At 27.7% G+C, this 20,787-nt stretch overlaps 3 protein-coding genes across 4 annotated transcripts; 2 read left to right on the top strand and 1 right to left on the bottom strand.

Annotated features, from left to right (window-relative positions):
* Positions 1-124: 124 nt before the first annotated feature.
* Positions 125-5,371, top strand: LOC114120851 (splicing factor 1). 2 transcript variants are annotated; one of them, XM_027982911.2, is made up of 9 exons: positions 125-276; positions 412-532; positions 597-731; positions 2,175-2,250; positions 2,927-3,079; positions 3,142-3,248; positions 3,320-3,486; positions 3,544-3,702; positions 4,375-5,371. In XM_027982911.2, exons 2-9 carry the CDS (start codon positions 442-444, stop codon positions 5,116-5,118), a joined length of 1,632 nt encoding a protein of 543 aa, XP_027838712.1. In that variant the 5' UTR covers positions 125-276; positions 412-441; the 3' UTR covers positions 5,119-5,371. The 2 variants fall into 2 exon arrangements, with proteins under 2 accessions (XP_027838712.1, XP_027838708.1); XM_027982907.2 differs by having other exon boundaries at positions 125-280.
* Positions 5,372-11,022: 5,651 nt separating this feature from the next.
* LOC114120755 (integrator complex subunit 2) lies at positions 11,023-17,019 on the top strand. Its single transcript, XM_050198859.1, has 17 exons — positions 11,023-11,160; positions 11,374-11,659; positions 11,729-11,867; positions 11,939-12,188; positions 12,245-12,375; positions 12,931-13,116; positions 13,178-13,350; positions 13,421-13,621; positions 13,688-13,871; positions 13,936-14,084; positions 14,153-14,676; positions 14,747-14,899; positions 15,026-15,191; positions 15,266-15,485; positions 16,090-16,200; positions 16,286-16,499; positions 16,574-17,019. The coding sequence occupies exons 2-17, from the start codon at positions 11,376-11,378 to the stop codon at positions 16,924-16,926; spliced, it is 3,438 nt and encodes a 1,145-aa protein (XP_050054816.1). The 5' UTR covers positions 11,023-11,160; positions 11,374-11,375; the 3' UTR covers positions 16,927-17,019.
* A 1,657-nt stretch (positions 17,020-18,676) lies between these two features.
* Positions 18,677-20,183, bottom strand: LOC114120816 (PRKR-interacting protein 1 homolog). Its single transcript, XM_027982862.2, has 3 exons — positions 19,767-20,183; positions 19,052-19,231; positions 18,677-18,986 (listed from the first exon to the last, which is right to left on the bottom strand). Exons 1-3 carry the CDS (start codon positions 19,875-19,877, stop codon positions 18,777-18,779), a joined length of 501 nt encoding a protein of 166 aa, XP_027838663.2. The 5' UTR covers positions 19,878-20,183; the 3' UTR covers positions 18,677-18,776.
* Between the last annotated feature and the right edge of the window lie 604 nt (positions 20,184-20,787).

Below are 20,787 nucleotides of genomic sequence, written 5' to 3'. Positions count from 1 at the left end.
ATAAAAAATTAAGGTTATGTCATGGAGTAAATATTTAACGAAAAATGGCTCTGCTGAGGAGTATTGGTAGGCGTCAACAAACACCAATAAATTTATCAGGCTCAACTCAATCCAGATTCCGAACCCAAACCTCAACTCTCGAGCCCTGTTTAAAGGTCGGAAGACGTATTGTAATTGTTAATTGTATGATTTACAGATCATACACTACAATAGTCAACTACTTATCTTAATCGTCTATTAAATTTAATCTTAATGATCGATATCGATTTCGCGTAGGTAGGTAAGTTTCGTATAAAATATATTATTATTAAATCGTGTCCTCAAAGATCATTAATTGTAATGTACGTGTAAACTTCATTTAATAATAATCTATACACGCGGCTATTTCTGTTTTTCTAAAACTCGTGACAGCCTATTCACGATTTAGTGTCGGTTGAAAATATGAGCTCTAACATGGGCGTCAATAACTACATGAATATGTTTGTACAACCTCAAAATGGTGATAGTTCATTAAGTAAACGTGAATCGTCTAGTAAGTTCATTAATTATTATATAAAGTCAATTGGACTTTATAAACAATTTATATGATTGTTTAGGTTCTGATGCTAATGACCGCAAGCGGAAGAAAAAATCGAGATGGGGTGGAAGTGAATTGGAGAAGACGTTTATACCAGGCATGCCCACAGTACTACCTCATAATCTCACTAAAGAACAGGAGGAAGCTTATATATGTAAGTCAATATCCTTATATATAATATAAATACAACATTTCTTAATTAATTTAATATGTGCATGACATAACATTAATATCTAAAAAAAAAAAAAGAAAAAAATGGAAAAAATAATGTTTTTAGTTGAATATGTTTTTTACTCTATAACATTAAGTCACGGTGAATGAATTTAAATAATCCAGTATTGTCCGGGTATGTATGGGCAAACAAGCAATTTTAAGTAACTCATTGGAAAGATCATTTTTATATTGTATTTTTGTAATAAGAGGATTATTTTTTGTTTTTAGTGAAATATTTAGCTGAGAAATATCTACCAAACTGTTACATGATTTAAACATAAGGCATTAATGATGTTATTTACCTTGTCTTATATAATACATTAATACTTTATAAGCTATAGTATAACTATTAATCTATTGGATGTAAACCAACTAGTTCATGTGTATTAAACTTCAATTTAAAGTTTGATATTCATTTAAAACCATATTAATTATATTATATTTTTAAATAAGGCTAATATTTTCAGTTATTTATACTTTTTTAAGATTCCGAAGAATAACATATGAGTAGCATACTCAATCTATGTACATACAATAATTATGTACTTAAAATTATGGAATAGAATTCATTTTTTTTATTTACAGCGCACTGACTACTATCTACCTAACCCGATGTACAAGAATATAACAGGATTTGTATATTTTTGGGTTTAGGTAATAATATAACTAGAACATATTCAAAGTCTTCAATTTGTTTTTAATTTATTTTTATTTGGGCATGGTAGTTAATAAAAACTTGCATGTTCCAAAACCAAATTTTAATAATAGTTTAAACTCTATACTCAAATCTATTCTGTAAAAATGATTATCTTTTATTCACTACACTTAATATATTTAAAATTTTAAGTAATATAAATCTAAATTAAATATAAATTATCATTATGTGTATAGTATAGTAATAAAAAATGATAATATTTTAACTTTTTTAATGCTCATCAACTTTTTAGATTTACTATAGTTCACTTATTGTTCAGCTTCTGAATTGTTCGTAATATTTGATGTATTCATTTTAGTTATAATATAATGTAAGAATTGTATGCTTACATCTGATCTATAAAAATTTACAAATATTTTTTCACAATATAGGTAATTTAAAACTCTTTTAAACCATGCATGAATACTTAGAAATACATGGATGTTTTACAAATACAATTTAATTAATATATAAATCTTAAAAATTAATTAAAATAATTTTTATAAAATTGGCATCATTAAACAATTATAAAACAATATTAAAATATGCTGCTGAATAAATACAATGATTTAAAATATTTTATTTTATTGTAATTTAAATATTTATTATAAAATATTTTGTGAGTTATGTTAATCGTTATGTACTAATTTCCGGGCGTTTTTGCCCTATTCTAACCCGTTTACATTTTAGTACAACTACAAATAGAAGAAATTGGACGCAAGCTGAGGACAGGAGAACTGGGCATTCCATCTAATCCTGAAGAAAGGTTTGACTGATTTGGAAATCCATCAACTATTATTTAGCACTACTTCTTTCGATACGGTTTGGTCTAATCATAATATTGACATTTATAATACCATTTGTTTTGTTTTCAGTAGAGAATACACAAAGAATTCCTAAAAGGATTATTTTAAAATTAGGGTTATTAATTAACCACGGAAAGTTCCACTACTTTGTTTTTAGATTTAAAACACAAAATCATTAATATTATAATTTTAATATTTGCTATTAAGTTAAATTAACTTATTACTTAATAGTTTTATACTTCAGTTTATTGCTTCAAAAAATGAAAAAATGATGTGTGGAACCTTCCTTCAGTCATGAATTGATTAAATTAATATTAATATTTCATTAATTTTGTTTGGTGATTAATTAATTTTTCCTAAACAGGCATAATATGTTAATTTTAAGTTTAATCACAATTTTCATTAATATTTTTATTTAGCATTTATATTTTAATTTTTGAAGTTGACTCATGTTCTTCCAGTGGATGCTAATCTATAAAAAAAAATCATATTTAAATATGATGAACATTCATTTTATAATTTGATATATTATAATAAAATGTCTACGTGACCTTAAACATTTTTATTTTTCATTAAGACTACAAATTTAAAGCCAAATTATTAGATACCAAGAAAGAATCGCCAATATTGTTTCAGATCACCTTCACCAGAACCCATTTATAGCAGTGATGGTAAGCGAATGAATACTAGAGAATATCGAACTCGTAAGAAGTTGGAAGAAGAACGTCATAGGCTTATTCAACGCATGGCAACAATAAATCCTACATTTAAACCTCCTGCTGATTATAAGTAAATACTTAAAATAACAATAAATACTGTAAAAACTAATAATTATAAATTATAAATTCCAGACCTCCTGTTATTCGTGTTAGTGATAAAGTAATGATACCTCAAGATGAACATCCTGATATTAATTTTGTTGGTCTTTTAATAGGACCACGTGGAAATACATTGAAATGTTGGTTAAAATAAGTTTATTTTCTATCAAAATTTCATCTAATTTATATGAATTATTTTCTTATTTTCTAGCAATGGAAAAGGAAACTGGTGCAAAAATTATTATCCGTGGTAAAGGTTCTGTTAAAGAAGGAAAAGTTGCCCGTAAAGATGGACAACCACTACCAGGAGAAGATGAACCGTTACATGCTTATGTAACTGGAAACAATCCTGAATACGTTCAAAAAGCTGTGAACAAAGTATTTTTTATACACTTGTTATTATTTAACTGTATGTTTAAATCATATTTTTTGTAGATAAAAGAAATTATAAAACAAGGTGTAGAAGTTCCAGAAGGTCAAAATGATTTACGGCGAATGCAACTTAGAGAACTTGCTTTATTAAATGGTACACTGAGAGAAAATGATGGACCAAGATGTTCTAACTGTGGTGCTGCTGACCATAAATCTTGGATGGTGAGTACAATAAATTACTATAATTCTAAAGAATTTTAGTGCACCATAATTACTTAAGTGATCGTTTTTATTGCAAATTTCTACTAAAAATCATTTTTTAAATTAAATATTATAAATACAATTGAGACTTAATTTGTCGAAATCTAATTTTTGACTTATCGAGGTCTTTAAAAAATTTCGATTTTTAAAATGTATGTACGTAATTTATATTTTAGTTTTTAATTATTATGAAAAATTAATAATTTTTATATTCAACATACTGTACAAAGGTAACTGATAGATTGCAACTAATAATACCAAATTTAGTGACAATTAACCAAATGAAAAATACAATAATTAATACAATTAAAGTTGTTGGGTTAAATTATCAGAACGTAATAGCAGATTAGACAAATGGTTATAAAAATTATCCGTCTATTTGTAACACAGAATGTTTGAATTATCTATAGTTTTTCTTTCGACTTATCAAGGTTTTATTGTATGTACTATTACTTAACTGTCACGGATTAAGACAATTATATTTGGACCTAACTTTTTAGCTCACAATTATTGATATAAAATATATATTATAAAAAGTTAGTAAATTGCTGTCATTATTTTCCAAATAATATGAAAACTCTAAAAATTACTTAGTATAGAATAATAAAGTTTGTATTGTATTTATTTTTTTAGTGTCAAGATAAACCTAATGTTACTAACAGTATATTATGTACTCAATGTGGTGGGGCTGGACATATTGCAAAAGATTGTAGAATGAAAAATACAGGTGGTGCTAGTTTTCCAGTTAATCAGGATAAGAATAAAATTGATGAAGAGTATATGTCTTTGATGGCTGAACTTGGTGAAGGTCCACCACCACCAAAACAAAATGATGATAATTCCATGCGTTCTTCTGTTGGAAACAGTAATGGAGGGTTATTTAATAAGCCTCAACCATTGAAACCACTTATGTCAATACCGCCACCTCATTCGATACCAAATTCATTGCCTCCACCACCCTGGTCAAATCAACCGATGAATGGAGCACCCATGCCTCCTCCTGGAATAAATGTTCCACCTCCCTGGCAAATGCCACCACCATCAAATCAACAATATTCTAACATTCCACCACCACCACCAGCTAATCAAAATTTTCAACAACAGATGCCATGGGCCATGCCACCACCTCCACCACCTCCCAACCAACCAACATCTATGCCACCTCCATGGCAACAAGGTCCACCACCTGCACCTCCTGCACCAACAACTGTATCTGGTATGTGGCCTCCACCTACTCAACCATGGCCGAGTCAACAACAACAGCAAGCAAAAATTCCACCCTCAATGACACCTCCAACTATGATGATGCCTCCCCCTGATTTACAAACACTATTAGCTGTGCCACCTCCGCCGCCACCACCTCCTCCCTCTAATTAAATAATGACAAGAATTATGATATGATTAAATGAATTAAATAGAGTTCTCTTTTTGCTTGTAGTTAAAACGTTGTGTTTAATACAAGTATTTCTCAAAAACCATTTTGTAAAATAATTTTTATATTTTGTTTTTACATTTATTTATGAATAAAGATTAGCATGACCAATTTTGGGATTTTGGGAATTTTAAGTTTTACAGTTTACTTTATGTACAATATATTTTTCAAACTAAATAAAAAAATTTTAAGTGTGAATGGCTTATTTTTATTTGATTGTGTAACGTCCATCGATCGCTACCTTTTGGCGAAGTTACACTAGTATTAACAAGGTCTTAGGAACTCAACCTTGGTGTGTAATGTAAATATTGATAATTTCTAGAGATCAAGGTAACCTTATTTAAGACTAAGAGTACTACACTCGCATGTATTGTCTTCGTCTTACACATGAATGACATAGACAAGACGCGTTTACGTAGTCTGAGTAGAACTCTTTATAGTAAAGTAAGTAAAATAATTTATAGGTAAAATTTTTCGAATTACTTAATAACTTATCATGGATACTGCTAATGATAAAATATCAATTGCCTATAATTTATAAGTAGGGTTCGGGAGTTCTTGCATTAAATAATTTTGTATAATTTTTTTGTAGTAGTCAGATTATTCTAGGTGAGCCATAAATTTGTTTTATAAAATGGCGAAATTAAATACTAAATTTGAATTTGCTTTTTTTATATATTTCTTCACACAAGGGTGGGCTGATAAGTAATGCCTCTTATCTCGAGGTTATTTTTAGATTTACGATAAGATTTTCGTTTTTTGTACATTTAATATATTTTTATATCGTTAGCTTAGTGTGTGCGAAGATGCGATAGTGTAATGTTATTATTTTATTATTTATGCAATTTACAATGACGGCCCTTCAGATGTGCAGTTCAAGCAGCTTGCTCTTTTTGGGTTTCTTGTTGCAGAAAATGTGAAACCCATCGATATTTATAGGCGTCTGCTTTTGGTTTATAGAAACAAAACACTTGAAGTAAATTCTGTTTGTCGTTGGACATTACGGTAGTAGATATTAAGTATTTTAGTAACATTGGTTATTTTCTTGATACTATAGATTAGACGCTTTAACCTCACAGTTCACTTTTGTAGTATAATTCAATGATTGAAAAAATAATATAACTTAGGTACTTATTTTATTTATTTTTTAGGGGCACATAATATTAAAATTATCTTGAAAAGCACATTTTCTATCTAAGCTAAACATAAGATAAATTATAACATAATTATCTAGTTACGTTAAAAGATAATTAATGTTACCTAGATAATTTAAATAAAAACACACACATTCACATTCAATCCCACTACTCCTATGTCTACTGTTGCGTAATTGTTATAGGTGCAAAAGGGGGGAGTTCTAGGGCTTCACAAATATTTCCTGAATTTTTTACAGCAATTAAGGAATTATTTAAATTAAATTTTCAACAATCTTCTTTTGATCATTATAATACAAAGTTAGTACACTATTCCTCTTTAGTTAGTCTTATAGTAATTCAACAATAAATAATTATAAGAATACATAGGCACAATTTTTTTTTTTTTTTTTAATTATCGTTTGAAGTTTAAATATTAACAACAATTCGTCAAAATCATGAATATTTGCAAATTATTTTGTAGTTAAAATTTATAAAAAAATTGTGTAGGTATAAGTAGCTAAGAGTTGAAAATTCAATATAAGATTTTCCATAAGTTTGGCTTACAATAATTATAAACTAAAAAATTATATTTACAAAGAATTATTGTTTTTTTTTTTTTTGTATTTTTGAGTATAGAAATATTGATTTTAATTGTTACAAAATTAATGACTGGTAAAATCGTTTAAATATTTTCAAAAATTGCATATTATTAGTTAATATTTAATAATTTAAACAATACAAACATAATTTATTATGACTACTATAGCTAGCAGTTAAGTAACACACAAAAATAAATTAATGAATTAATGATTAAATAAAATAATAACATATTTAATAATTTTAAGCAATACATGCATTATACATTTCCTTTACATACTTAATAGCTAAAGTTAATGTATAAGTGATATCTGACTCGTGAAAACAGTTAGTAATAGATATGTGAATATTCAAATCCTCTAACATTACTGCTGCCTAACTGAACTCGACGATAATAAAGTACGTGTTCGTATTAGTGAACAACACGTCATATTATAATGGTACACAATAAAATGGAACTGGTAGATGTATCAATATTGCATACACTAAACGCCGTGTAACATTCAAAATGATTAAATGACACAATTAATGCTAAATCTAAAATAATATACAACTATATTTGATATTTTTTTTTATAAATCTTCTCCCTGTTGTTCTAACAATTTTCACCATCTTATATACTTATACTGTCTATAGTATTTTTGTTTTTAATGGATCAATAATTTTATACATGGAAGGCCAGTGCTTAAAGAGTGATATTGTATTGATAAATCGGTTACGATCAGAAAATAAGTAAGTTTCATCCTCAAAACATAATATCTAAGTTGAAGTATTACTCAGCATGAAAAAAGTTTTTCTTTGAACATACAACACATCAAAATATGAAGTATAGGCCGGCGGCCCGCCGGCCCATGCGCAGGATTAGAAAATGGAGGTAATTATGAAAAAAAAGTGATATTATAAAAAAAAAGGTATTGTATATTTACATTATTTTTTAAAGTACATACAAAGTGTGTTTAAATAAAAATATTTTTTATTAAAAAAAAAAAAAAATACTGTATAATATAAATCATTGTTTGAGTACATTTACACGACAAGGCGAGTAGAAAATTACTAATTTAATATTTCGTTGATACCTATGTACGTTTATGTCTTGTATATTCAACAAAGCCAGTCCATTTATGCGATGTTTTACCAAACTTGATTGTAGATAAGTTTTCAGACAACATAAGGTAGAAATTACTTTTCATTAGTCGTTTTAGTCACAGGCTCACGGATAAAACTGATATTAAACATCATAATATTTTATGAATGTCTGGAAACACATCTGCATTACAAATATCGAAAGCATTAAGGGTATTTCGAATATTTTTACCAGCTTGTTGACGTTACTAAATTTAACCTCGCCCTCGCGTTTATTCAAATTTTTGAGAAATCATAGTGTAAAATTATGCATTGTTAAATTGTTTCTAGAAATACATTTTCTTCTAATTCAGTACGTTCATGGTGCATGGTAACAGTTGTGTTAAATTATTATAAAATACTCGAATATCTCCCCACAAATGAAATGTAAAAACTAATTGGATTAATTTTATAACTGTTTACATAAATTAAAATTTAAAATAACACAAAAATAATTAAAATTTGCTATCAGAAAAATTATAATAATAAAACATGATTTTACGTAAGTAGGTAAAATAATGGCCTGAATGCTGACGACTACTCGTCCTACAAATAATTTTTTATCATTAAATTTCAATAATTATAGTTATTATAATTTTATTAATATAATAATATTTGTATAAGGAACCATTATAAGTTATAACTCATAACTCACAAGCATTGTTTATGGACGTCTTTTTATAAATCCGTTACCGCGGTATAGTTATAGTATAATTTATAAGTACTTGAATTCTACATGCCACGTACAATAAAGTCATATAATATTATATGTTCTGTATAGATAAATATTTATAATCTCTATTGTCATTAATTATCGATGTCGACAATAACACTAAAGTGGTGTTTTATTATTATGTTGTATAATATTTATGATATGTGTATAAATAAGAATACAAAGTATTTAATATAATTGATTATAAGTGAAAAATCCTAAGTATACATTACACTTAAGGAGTATTGCATAAAAAAGCAAAATAGGGGTTGAATCCTAACCATCCCCTTGTACATAGTAGGCCGCATGATATGGACCACATTAAAAATGTATAGTTGTGCAACTCTCCATTTAGTGCATTTTTACAGACTATTATAATCAGGTGATTCATGTGACTGGATAGGTAGTATGATTATTTTTTGCGATTTAGGAGTATCAGTAATGTTTAGAAGTAGGACTTGAAATTGAAATGGAATTTTTCTATTTTGCCATTTAATATAAGTTTCCTGATAGTTGATAGATACTATATTAAAAAAATATAGAGTATAGATTTCACGGGTCGTCGATGTAGACGACTGACTCCGAGCTGGGTTGGCTTGCGATTTGTTAACGTGGTAACCGTATTTTATTATTAGATATAAGCCAACATGTATAAATGTATTATTATTATTTATTGTGCTGAGGCTATTTATTTTTTACGTTTAAGTAAAAAATATTAAATACGTCACTGTAGTGACCTCTAGGTGTCCCAAAGCCACTTAACGTCAAAGTGAAAACTACTTTATAAGTGTTGAGCCGTATGGAGGAGTATAAAGAATAGAGTAGAACGCAGTTGTTGAGTATAAGTTTATTTGCTTATTGAAATAATAATAATATAATAATTGATACTTGATAAATTTGTGGATAGAGTTTTATAAATTCTACCCTAGAAGTTAGTTAGAGAAGAGGCGATGTTAGGGTGCAGTCCAACAACTCAATTAATTCCAGTGGTTTGGTGCAGACTAATTCTAATTTGACAGCATCTATCCCGTCTAGGGTCCCGTATTTATACGAAATCTGGGATGAAAAATGAACGATAGAGGTCGGCGCATTCGAGTTGGGTCCCGAATCTAGGGGCTAAATCGCAGGTAGTGTACTAGTTGGGTCCCAGATTTTTATAAGTACTACACTATTGTCTACACTAGTTGGGTCCTGAATTATTTTAGGTATTACACTATAGTTCCTCAAGTTCCTGAATATTTTTTGGTAAGTCCTACACTATACTTAAATCTTTTTTTTCATTTTAACAGACTTAGGACTATCTATGAATTATGATCTATTTAGACCAAAAGACAACATTTTTTTTTTTAATTGTATAATTTATACAATAGTATTGGAAAGTTAGTATAGTATAATGAAAATATTATATTAGTTAAAAATATTATACAATAATATTAATACAATTTTATTAAATTGAAAAGTAAATGAGATTTAATAAAAAAAAATAATATTTAAAAAAAAATCACTTTTGTATAGGTAAAAATTTATAAGACATTAATTTTACAAAATTGAATCGATTTATTATTCCTGAAATTTTATTAGTCATATTGTTAGTTATACATTTTTCTTTTAGTAAAATCCACGAGAGGAAACCACTTACGTCTTTCTTTATTACGAATATCCCAATAGTAAATAGTAATATCATTGATTATAAATAGTATACTATTACTATTTATAATCAATGGTAATAACTAATATTATATAAATATAGGTACTTTTCATTTACTTTTCAATTTAATAAAATTGCATTAATATTATTGTATCATATTTTTAATTATTATAATATTTTTATTACACTATACTAATTTTCCAATTCTATTTTATAAAAATATTAAATAAATAATAAAATTTTTAGAAAATGTGGACCTGTGGTCTAAATATATCATAGACAGTTCTAAATCTGTTAAAGAGGGAAAGAAAATGTTAGTAAAGTGTAGTATTTACCAATAAATATTCAAGAACTAGTGTTATACCTTAAATAATTCAGGACCCAACTAGTGTAGTAATTTTAAATCCGAGGCCCAACTCGGATGCAGTCCCGTGTGGATCACTATGCATATACATAGGAGTGTTAAACTTGAGATACGCATGTGATTTATTATTGTTATTTATTTTTATAACCATAAGATTTGAATTCAAAAGACGTGAACCATGTACGTCATATGATGTACGTTATCATTCAAGTTTGTGACGTCATACTAAACACTTCTTTTGTCATGCACACATGCTACCATTTACGTATAAAAAACGTGATAACTATGATTACATATCAACAAATATTTTAAATCAAATAAAAAGATTAACAAATCATAAACAATAATAGTTCAAACAAACGGAAGATGGAACACATTTTATTTAAAACTTAGAAATATTCGTCTTAGGTACTTTTTTACTACTGTATTGTTATTTTTATTTTAAGCTTTAGATAAATAAGTGAATCACTAATTTCCAAGAGATGAAAGTCGCAATTTTTTCGGAAGATATTTTCCTCTGTGAAATGGTCGATACACGACCACATTGATAAAAAAAATTGAAGTCTTGAAAAATTCAAAATTATTCGATTTATTTTATTATGTGTTATTAACTCTTAACAGTCATGACGGTGAATTTAAATGTGTCACATAAAGTGTTCCAAGCATTGCTTAACGTTGATATACAAGAACTGTGCAAGTTGTCGGCAAAAGACATTCGTCCAGTATTACCATGTCTGGTTCGAATGAGCTTAATATCATCAGCGGACAACATGGCAGATTATGCCGATGGCAAAAAGGACATACTTACACTGTTGTCAGGAATAGAACTCGTCAATTCCATTGTTGCACTGTTGTCGATTGATTTTCATTCATTAGAAATAGATGTTAAAAAAGAACAGATATTAAGGTAAAGTTAAATTGACTTTTCATATTAAACACAATTTTGTTTGATGTATTATTGTACATATTTTTTTAGACAAAAATTGGGTAGTACTCAAGCTGACAGCGTTCTTATTCATTCTCTACAAAATCCATTGTCTCTGGAATTTGAGAGAAGTGACTCTACTCGGCGATTGAGACTTGTTTTGAGTGAAATCCTTTATATTTCTTCACAGGTATAACAATTAAAATAATAAATAATTGTTAAAAAAGTTACTAATGTATTTTACTTCCATCACTTATTAAGATTCAAGAACACCGCGAAAAACAACATACTGTTCAAACTTCAATAAATTCAGAATTTTATATCAAGCAGTCAGATTTATTTGATTATCCAGTTTACATACCAGAAGTTTGTGATGTATTAAATATTGCTCTTTCTGAATTACCAGCTATACTTACAGTTCAAGACATTGCAGAAGTGTTGCTTCATGTTAAACATGGTCCAATTTTCATTTGCTGGATTGTTGCTAATTTTCCTGATTGTTTTTATGACGGTAAATTTAAAATTCATCTATTTAAAAATAATATCTTAATACTATAAAACTTTTAGTTTGTACAAGCTTAATACAAAACTCAGAAAGATATGAAGAAGAAAATGGAGGTAGTCGCATTCGAATGGAAGTCTTAACTCAGTTGAGTGCAATGTATCCACCTGCTGCACTTGTGATTCGTGCTAAATGTGTAAGCTCATTTTCTTAAATAATAGTCAAATGCTTCCGAGCTTCTGTTATCTTTTAATATGTATTTTTATGTTAGCATAACTACTTTGATAGTTTAATTTCTTTGTAAATCCCTAACAGAAATAGCCAACTTTAATAGACTTTAGATTAACCTCTTACCTCTTAAGTTTTTTAAGTTAATAATAAACATAAGGACAACATAAGCGGGTATAATATTCTCTAAATATTTTCGCAGATGTCATTAACAATTTAACAATTTACACAAATTTGATGTTACATATTAGGCAGTGCACCACTGCTGTTTGTTCATATATAATATTATTCTCTCCATGAACGAGGTCTAACATAAATTTTTCTCTCAAAAATAATTGATTATTATTAATTAATTTTAAAAACATTAAGTCATTAACGCTATTCAATTCTGTCACTTGATTTTGATACAATTTTTCAAATTTTTTCGTGTATCTTTTATTATTAAGGCTTATTGTGATAAGTATATATTATTATTTGAGAATAAATAATTTCTACTTTTTACTTTTTATATATTTCTTTAAAGGTTGAACTTAGTAAAATGCCTGCGTTGACTATCATGTTGACTTTGGAAAATAAAATTTCCAAAGTTTCATACCTGAATAATGTACAAAGATCAAGTAATAATGATCTTGTAACATTCATTTCTGGCTTATTACTTGGAAATGACCAACAGGCTAGAAGTTGGTTTTCTCTTTTCATTCGACAGAAAGTGAGTATATTAGTATTCAATAATTAAGAATCTATAATATTATTATAATTATTTTATTTAGAGAACAAAAGATTCTGTAAATTTTGCTGTTCAAAATATGCGTGATGAGTTATTATTACAATTACAAAACTTATTGAAAAATGTCAAAGACAACACTTTACCCAATTCAAGTGTTGTAGAATCAAGTGTACTACTTAGACTTTATTGTGCATTGAAAGGAATAGCTGGTATAAAGTATGTATAATCAAGCTAATTTTAAAAATATAAAAAATTATACTAATTTTGAAATTATGTTCTTTGGTAGATTTCAGGAGGAAGAAATCACTTCTCTTATGTCTTTAGCTACATGTTATCCACCCTCTACACCAGAAGGTGTTAGATTTGTAACAATTTCATTGTGTATAATGATATGCTGTAATACCCTACTCGCTAGTTCAGAAAATGAAGCTAAATGTGTGCAATGGTTAAAGAGATTAGCAGGAAGCGAATCACCTTTTTTTGGAAAGTAATATTTTACAAATTATACTTTAAATTTTTCTTATAAAAATTAAGTTATGTCAATTTACCTTAGGCCAACTGATACCACAGCAAGTTTTGGAGAAATGTTACTCTTAATGGCTATACATTTCCATAGTAGCCAACTAACATGGATCTGTGATCATATGTGTAATACGTTAGGAATGAGAATAAATATCAGACAAAGTACGATGGGAAAAATGAAACAAATTTTCACTCAAGATGTGTTTCCTGAACAAGTAATCTTTTTACCATCTATCAATATTTTATAACATAAAGACTAATTTTTGATTTTGATATTAGGTTGTAGCTTCTAGAAGTGTTAATATACCTGTCACCCCAAATTTAAATGCCAACATGTCTGGGTTTTTACCAATTCACTGTGTTTTACAGTTATTAAAGAGCCAAGCTTTTACAAAACATCGAGTTAACATTAAAACGTGGATATACAAGTATACATGTTATAAAGTATAACTAATAATTTAACAACAACACTTATTTAAATTATTTTGTTTTCTAGTCAAATTTGTGCAAGTGTTTCACCATTACATCCATTATTACCTTCTTTAATTGAAGCTTATGTCACTTCTATATTAGTAGTACCACTAGTACCTAATAAATCTACACAAGAATTAGCTGTTAATCAGCCAATTACAGAAGAAGAAATTTTAAAGGTTTTTGGTGATAAGATATTGGACCAAACTGGTAATGAGTCTTTTACAGCCCATCTTCTATTGCTGTATTATTTACTTTTATATGAGGAAAACAGTATGTCTTTGGCTTCTCAACCCAATAGATTACAGTTGGTTGGGCTTGTCAGGTACAAAACTGAATTCTTGGCTGACATCCCTATTCGATATATAGTCCAACAAGCAGAAAAAGAGCATCCATATTCTAGTTTATTTTCTACTCTATTGAGACTGTTGGCCACACATTTCCCTCATTTGTCTCTAGTTGAAGACTGGATGGAAGATACAACATCAGAAAGTCCATTTGTATTGCAGCACAAAGCTAAAAACATTACAACAGAGATGATAGAAAGTGGTATGGTTAAATCATTTATTTTTAATGATGGTCTTTTAAACCTTTTTTTTTTAATTGAATTTGATTATAGGTTTAAGCATGATGGTTGAATGCCCTGAAAAAGCTGGAATTGTATTGAAAAGATTGTACGCTGAACGTCCAATTAAGATATGGCCTTTTGCTCCTACCATATTAAAATTCCTTCCAAACACATTAGATTCTAATGTTTCAAGATATATTCAAGGTAAAATATTGTTGATTATTGAGAATTTATAAAGAATAATGAGAGTGGTAGTCATATATTATGAGACTGCTGTCCCAATGTGCATCAAACTAGACTTAAGGTCTAAAATATAATTTTTATTTTTAGAACTTTATAAGAAGGTTTGGTTAAGACTTAATACAGTTTTGCCTCGTAGTTTGTGGGCACTTACTATTAAGGCTCTACAACATAACAATGGAGCAAGTGCATTGAAAGAGGAAAATTTAATTCAGGACCCATTACAAGTTTTACAGTGTGATGCTAGAGTTTATAGGTAAAATATAAATTGAGTTTTACTTCCATTTTTATTATAATTTATAAATTTTTGATTTAATTTAATTTATTCAGATGTCCAACGGTTTTGAGTATTGTAATCCGAGTATTGCAATCATCATTAGCAGCTTCAAGAAGTCATTTATCTCGTCTAGTCAATCAAAAAATATTTGCGACTGGACAATTAACTCAAACTAATAACCGTGAAGAATATAAAAACGTGTTGACTGCTGCACAAGATAGTGCTGCAGTGCAACTTTTGTTAGAGGCTTGTTTAGAAACTGAAGATGATCGAGTAAGCTTATTTATATAAAAATGTAATTTAGATGGAAATAAAGTTTTGTAGGACATTTTTAATTTACTCATAAAGATTCAAAATAAGAGATGACCCTAGAAGTCAACTAGTGCATATTATTAAGGCTTTATTACAAGATAAGTTAATGCATACACACGGTTGACTCTATGGGAGTAACATACTGGTATTACAAAACAAAAACTGGTCACTACCAGTTTAGCTTTAACCATTTTGAATACAATATTACTCTTGTTAATTTGATTTCTGACAATAGCTTTATTGATATTATTAATTATAGAACGAAATGCATGAACTAAAATATAAATTCTTTGTATTTTAAAAGTGTCATTTTAGATATTAGTCAAAGCAAGTTTTCAAAATTATTGCTTTTTTCTTATTTTTACTCTCAAAAAAAAAATAATAATAATAATAATAAATAAATAATGTAATTGTAAATTTTCATGTTATTAAAAAAATCCTAAACATTTTTGAGTAAAATGTGTTCTGATTTGATTTAACAAATTCTAAAATGTATTAACAGTATCAAATTTAAAAAAAAATAATTTATAATATGTAGTTATTAAATCATTTATTTATTTTAAAGAAATCCTTTTCTAACATGATGACATTGAGAGAAGTTAGAGGTGTCGTTTGTTCATTTTTACATCAAATGTTTATTGCTGATCCACCTCTCGCAAAATTAGTTCACTTCCAGGTATCTATACATTTTTATGTTTTATAAAATACTAAATATTCTTAACTAAAAATTGTCTTTATTTTTATATTTTTTATATTTTTAGGGATATCCTAGAGAATTACTTCCAGTTACCTGTTTAGGAATTCCATCCATGCATATTTGTCTAGATTTTATTGCAGAACTTTTAAGCCAACCAGATTTCCAGAAACAAATATTTTCCATTGATCTTATTTCAAATATTTCTCAACAATATCCATTGCCAAAATCGTTAAGCTTAGCTCGTTTAGCTATCAACACAATGTACACTTTTCTATCAGGTAATATCAAAAACCAATTGTTATGATCCTGTTACATTTTTGAATAATTAGTAATGAATGCTATTTTATTACAGTATTGACACAAGAAGACCGACGTGAACTCTATATGCCTACACTACCAGCATTAGTTAGAATATGCCAGGTATTTCCAACTCTTAGTGAAGACTGTATAACATTCTTAAATCAACTAGGTCGCATGTGCGTATCAGTTACATCTGTACGTTCAGATATATTTTTACTACCTGCTGCAGCCCAAAGAAGTGAAGAAATGGAAGGACCAAAACTTAGAATGCGCAGAGTTCCGAAACCAGATATCTTTGACGAACGCACAGATATTGCTGTAGCAAATAAGTTATTTGCTCAACAGGTGGAACTTACTGTTAAAGAAATATTACAGAATTGCTTGGAAAACAATGCAAGTGCTTGACTATTTTTAAAAATATTTTTGTAACAATAAAATATTAGTACAAATAAAATATATGTCATTAAAAAATAAAAAATGTATTATGCATCATAAAAATCATTATATCTACTTAGCAACAGTTCTATACAATTTTAAATTCCAGGTGTACAAAGAATATATTGGTTTTTAAAAGTTATTAAGAAAAGAACAAAATTGTTTGAATACAATATAGTAGAAAAAGATTCAATATTCAATAATGCGATTGATGTCTGGGAACAGAGAATAAACTGGATTCAATTCTTTTCTTGTAGGGGTAGAAAGTAAAAATTCCCAACACTTGTATGTATGGACTTATAATAATGGGAAAAAATGTACTCAACAATTTTTTTTTTACCAACAATGAATAATTGTAAAAAACAAAACATTTTCACCGAATATTTATGTAACGATTTTCTAGACATCATTATATAATTTTCAGAATATTTAGGCCCTTTTTGTGCTATCTATAAACAACATTTAAAGTTTTCAAGTGAAATTATTTTTAATGATTTTTGAGGGTTTGACTATCAGATTTTAAACCAAAGAAAAGTCTTTTTTTTGTAAATTTAAATGAATATTAGTTGTTTTGAGATAATAGTTAAACAAATTGAAATGTCAAACACTTTAAAATTTTATTCTCTAATATTTTTTTTTTGTACCTAGGTAATTTTATTTTACTCCTAGATTATTTAAATACTTTAATGCACTTTATCTATATTGTGTGAGAACCAGAGAGAAAATAAAAGTTTGCTGAACATAAGAAAATAAGAGGACATCATACCTGCATGTGTTGTGTCTCCGTCTTTATATATATTATACATGCAATATGCATAGCATATTAATATTTTGATTCAGTAGCTTCAGTTATGTACTATTATCCTGTGTGAATTGATTTATGATCAAACTTAGAGTTAAGAACATTATCCATATTTTCTTGCTGGCTTAATTATTAGAATATTTTAACTTTTAAATAAATTATGAGTATGTAAAATTTCTATAATGGTTATGAATTGCTTAAAAATTAAAAATAGTAAAAAGCCAATAAAAATGTAGAAAATTTTCTTATCTTTAAGTTAGATAATAGGCCAATCCACTCCAATATTTAAGGTATCAATACATGGATGTGTTCGAAAGCTCAACTCTAGTTAACTCGAGTAACCCAACGTCGTTCGGCATAAAAAAGTTAACTCTGCGCTACTGTTCAGTAACACATAGTTGTTGGCTCCGGGTTAACCCAATAACCTACAAATAGGTAAGTTATTTTAACTCCACTGATAACAATAGATTTAACTCTACTCTACTCCGACTAATCATATTCGAACGCACCCCAAGGCTGGAACTACTGAACCTAAATATTGATATGCTATGACTTATGAAATTATGACAGAAATAACACATGCGAGTATGACGTCTTCTTAAAGACTTAAACTATTAATGCAATGAACCTATTCTATTCATACAATTATGATACGTCAGTATTGACATATAAATTATAATTCAATTATAGATAGTAACATTATAATAATTACCTTATTATAATTTATGCAATTTATTTTTGACAAAAAGTAGTTCAACCAAAACCAACCACACTAAAAAAATATATTATAAATAGTTATTTAAATATGAAATAAAATATTCTTAGAAGTATTTGCCAACTGACCAACTCTGGACCTACAACAATAGAACAACTATTCTAGTTTTTAACGTTTTATTTATAGATAAAATACCATTAGTATAATTTATTGTATAAGTATATTTTTAGTGAAAAATGAATAGTTATTATTATTTACATATTTTTACAATAATATTATTTTTATTATAATATTGTGTTACATTTACGACTCAGTTGTATTTTGATCATCATCATCACTAGTAGAATCACTTTCATTAACGCTGTTTGCAGTATTATTCTTCTTTGACATCTTACATTTTTCTTTTAAAGTCATTTTTCTCTTTAATCTCTTTGCTCTTTTCTTAGCTGTACGTTCTTCAGCCATTTGTTTGTTTTCTAATATTTTTTGACGATACGCTTCTTCCAAAAGTTCCTTTTTAAAAAATTAAACAATCATTAATACATTTGACACAAATTTATTTTTATAAAATGTCTTACTTTTTCTGCTTTCACTTGTATATGTTTTTGTCTAGCATATTCTTTGCGTCTTAAGTGCCGATAAACATGAAACTCACCACTGCCAGCTCCAGCACTTGACCCCATAACATTTCTTACAAATTCGGGTACATGTGGAGATTTTTTGTCAGATCGTGGCTCAGGTATGTATACAGGTTTATCCTAAGCATATATAGTATTTAGATTATTTGAATACAGTATTTTATGTGTTTAAAAAATTATATTTTATCAATAATGTTAACAAGCAAAAGTTAGGTAAATTTTTCAAAAATTAATCACATCGTGTTATCTAACTTATTCTTGTCAATAACAGCAACAAAAAAAAAAAAAAAACATATTAGTTAAATCAACAAGCAGTAAATTTTAAAATTTAACACTTAATTAAGTTCAAAACACATCAGACATATACAAGATGCCTAGTTTGATTAGGTATCCCATGAAACACAAAGAATACAAGACTCATGGTAGCCAGTAGATAGATTTAAATAGAAATACGTTGGGCGCTAGAACCAGTTTTTTATGTTCTTATCATTGTTAAACTAAATCTGATTTATTCATTAAGGTAATTATACTCAAGCCATTTCCCAAAACTAGTTTTCAAAAAATTAGGTTTTTCAAACAGAATGATCATACCAATAATCCCAGATGTTAAGGAGTTCAGTAAATATAATATAATAAAACCATTTTTTACACTTACAGGATTTTTCATAAGTCTTTCGAGTTTCAAACGTTGTAAATCTGTAGCATTTTTTACTATTTTTTTTACTTCAGTCGTCTTGGAATTGTCATTTTCATTTGATTCGGTCATTTTTAAGAACTAATTACACAATTTAATAGCGTAAAGTAGGTGAACCCAAAATTTATAACAATAAAATATAATGGAGTCTTGATTGGTTTTGCGATAATTCACTTAACTGCATACATATAATAAGATGAACTAATAATCTGATATCCGAATAATGACTAATACGTTATATATTGTACATAATATTATGTGAATACTAAGAAAGTAAGAAAATATTAAATATAAATATTCATAATGTAATAATTTATATTAAACCATTATTTTGTGTACAGATCTAGTTCGGTCAAGACTCAAGAACGTGATTGAAGTTTAGTGTTTACATTTTTTAGCATTTATCTTTTTATCACTTCTTGATAAAGTGATAACCCATCTATATGGTAAACTGGTAACCACAAAAACGTGAATTTTTTTTTTTTATAGTTTTAGATTTGTTTTGTTTTGCTCACAGGCCACTGCACGAATTAAGATTTAAGTATAGGTATCACCATTATAACCAAACATCTGACAGTCTGACACTGTCGGACTAGTTTTACAAACAATTATATAACTACATGACTTAAAATGATCTACATACATATCCTATATTATATTATATTATATCCTATAAATAATTTGAAAACACAAACACAGAAGCCTTATAAAACCGTGCAATGATGCTGCATGCCAACACATAATAAACTTACTATTTTTTATAATGCCTTCAGCTGGAAATTTTCTATTAAGAGCATCAAACATACTGTTCATTTACAAAGTAAACAATTCTGTCTAACGAATCTTCCAGACCTTCACGATTTTGTTCCCGGTAAAACCATAACCCCATTACTGTTAAATTTCTATATAAACAACTAAATACATAGTAATTTTTTTCAAAAATAAATAGTTGTTACACCAAAATCAAATATTTTATAATTTT

The sequence above is a fragment of the Aphis gossypii genome, chromosome 1, assembly GCF_020184175.1.
Source record: "Aphis gossypii isolate Hap1 chromosome 1, ASM2018417v2, whole genome shotgun sequence".
Taxonomy (NCBI): domain Eukaryota; kingdom Metazoa; phylum Arthropoda; class Insecta; order Hemiptera; family Aphididae; genus Aphis; species Aphis gossypii.
The sequence above is the reverse complement of the archived record's forward strand: the minus strand, read 5'-3'. Positions and strand labels throughout refer to the sequence as shown.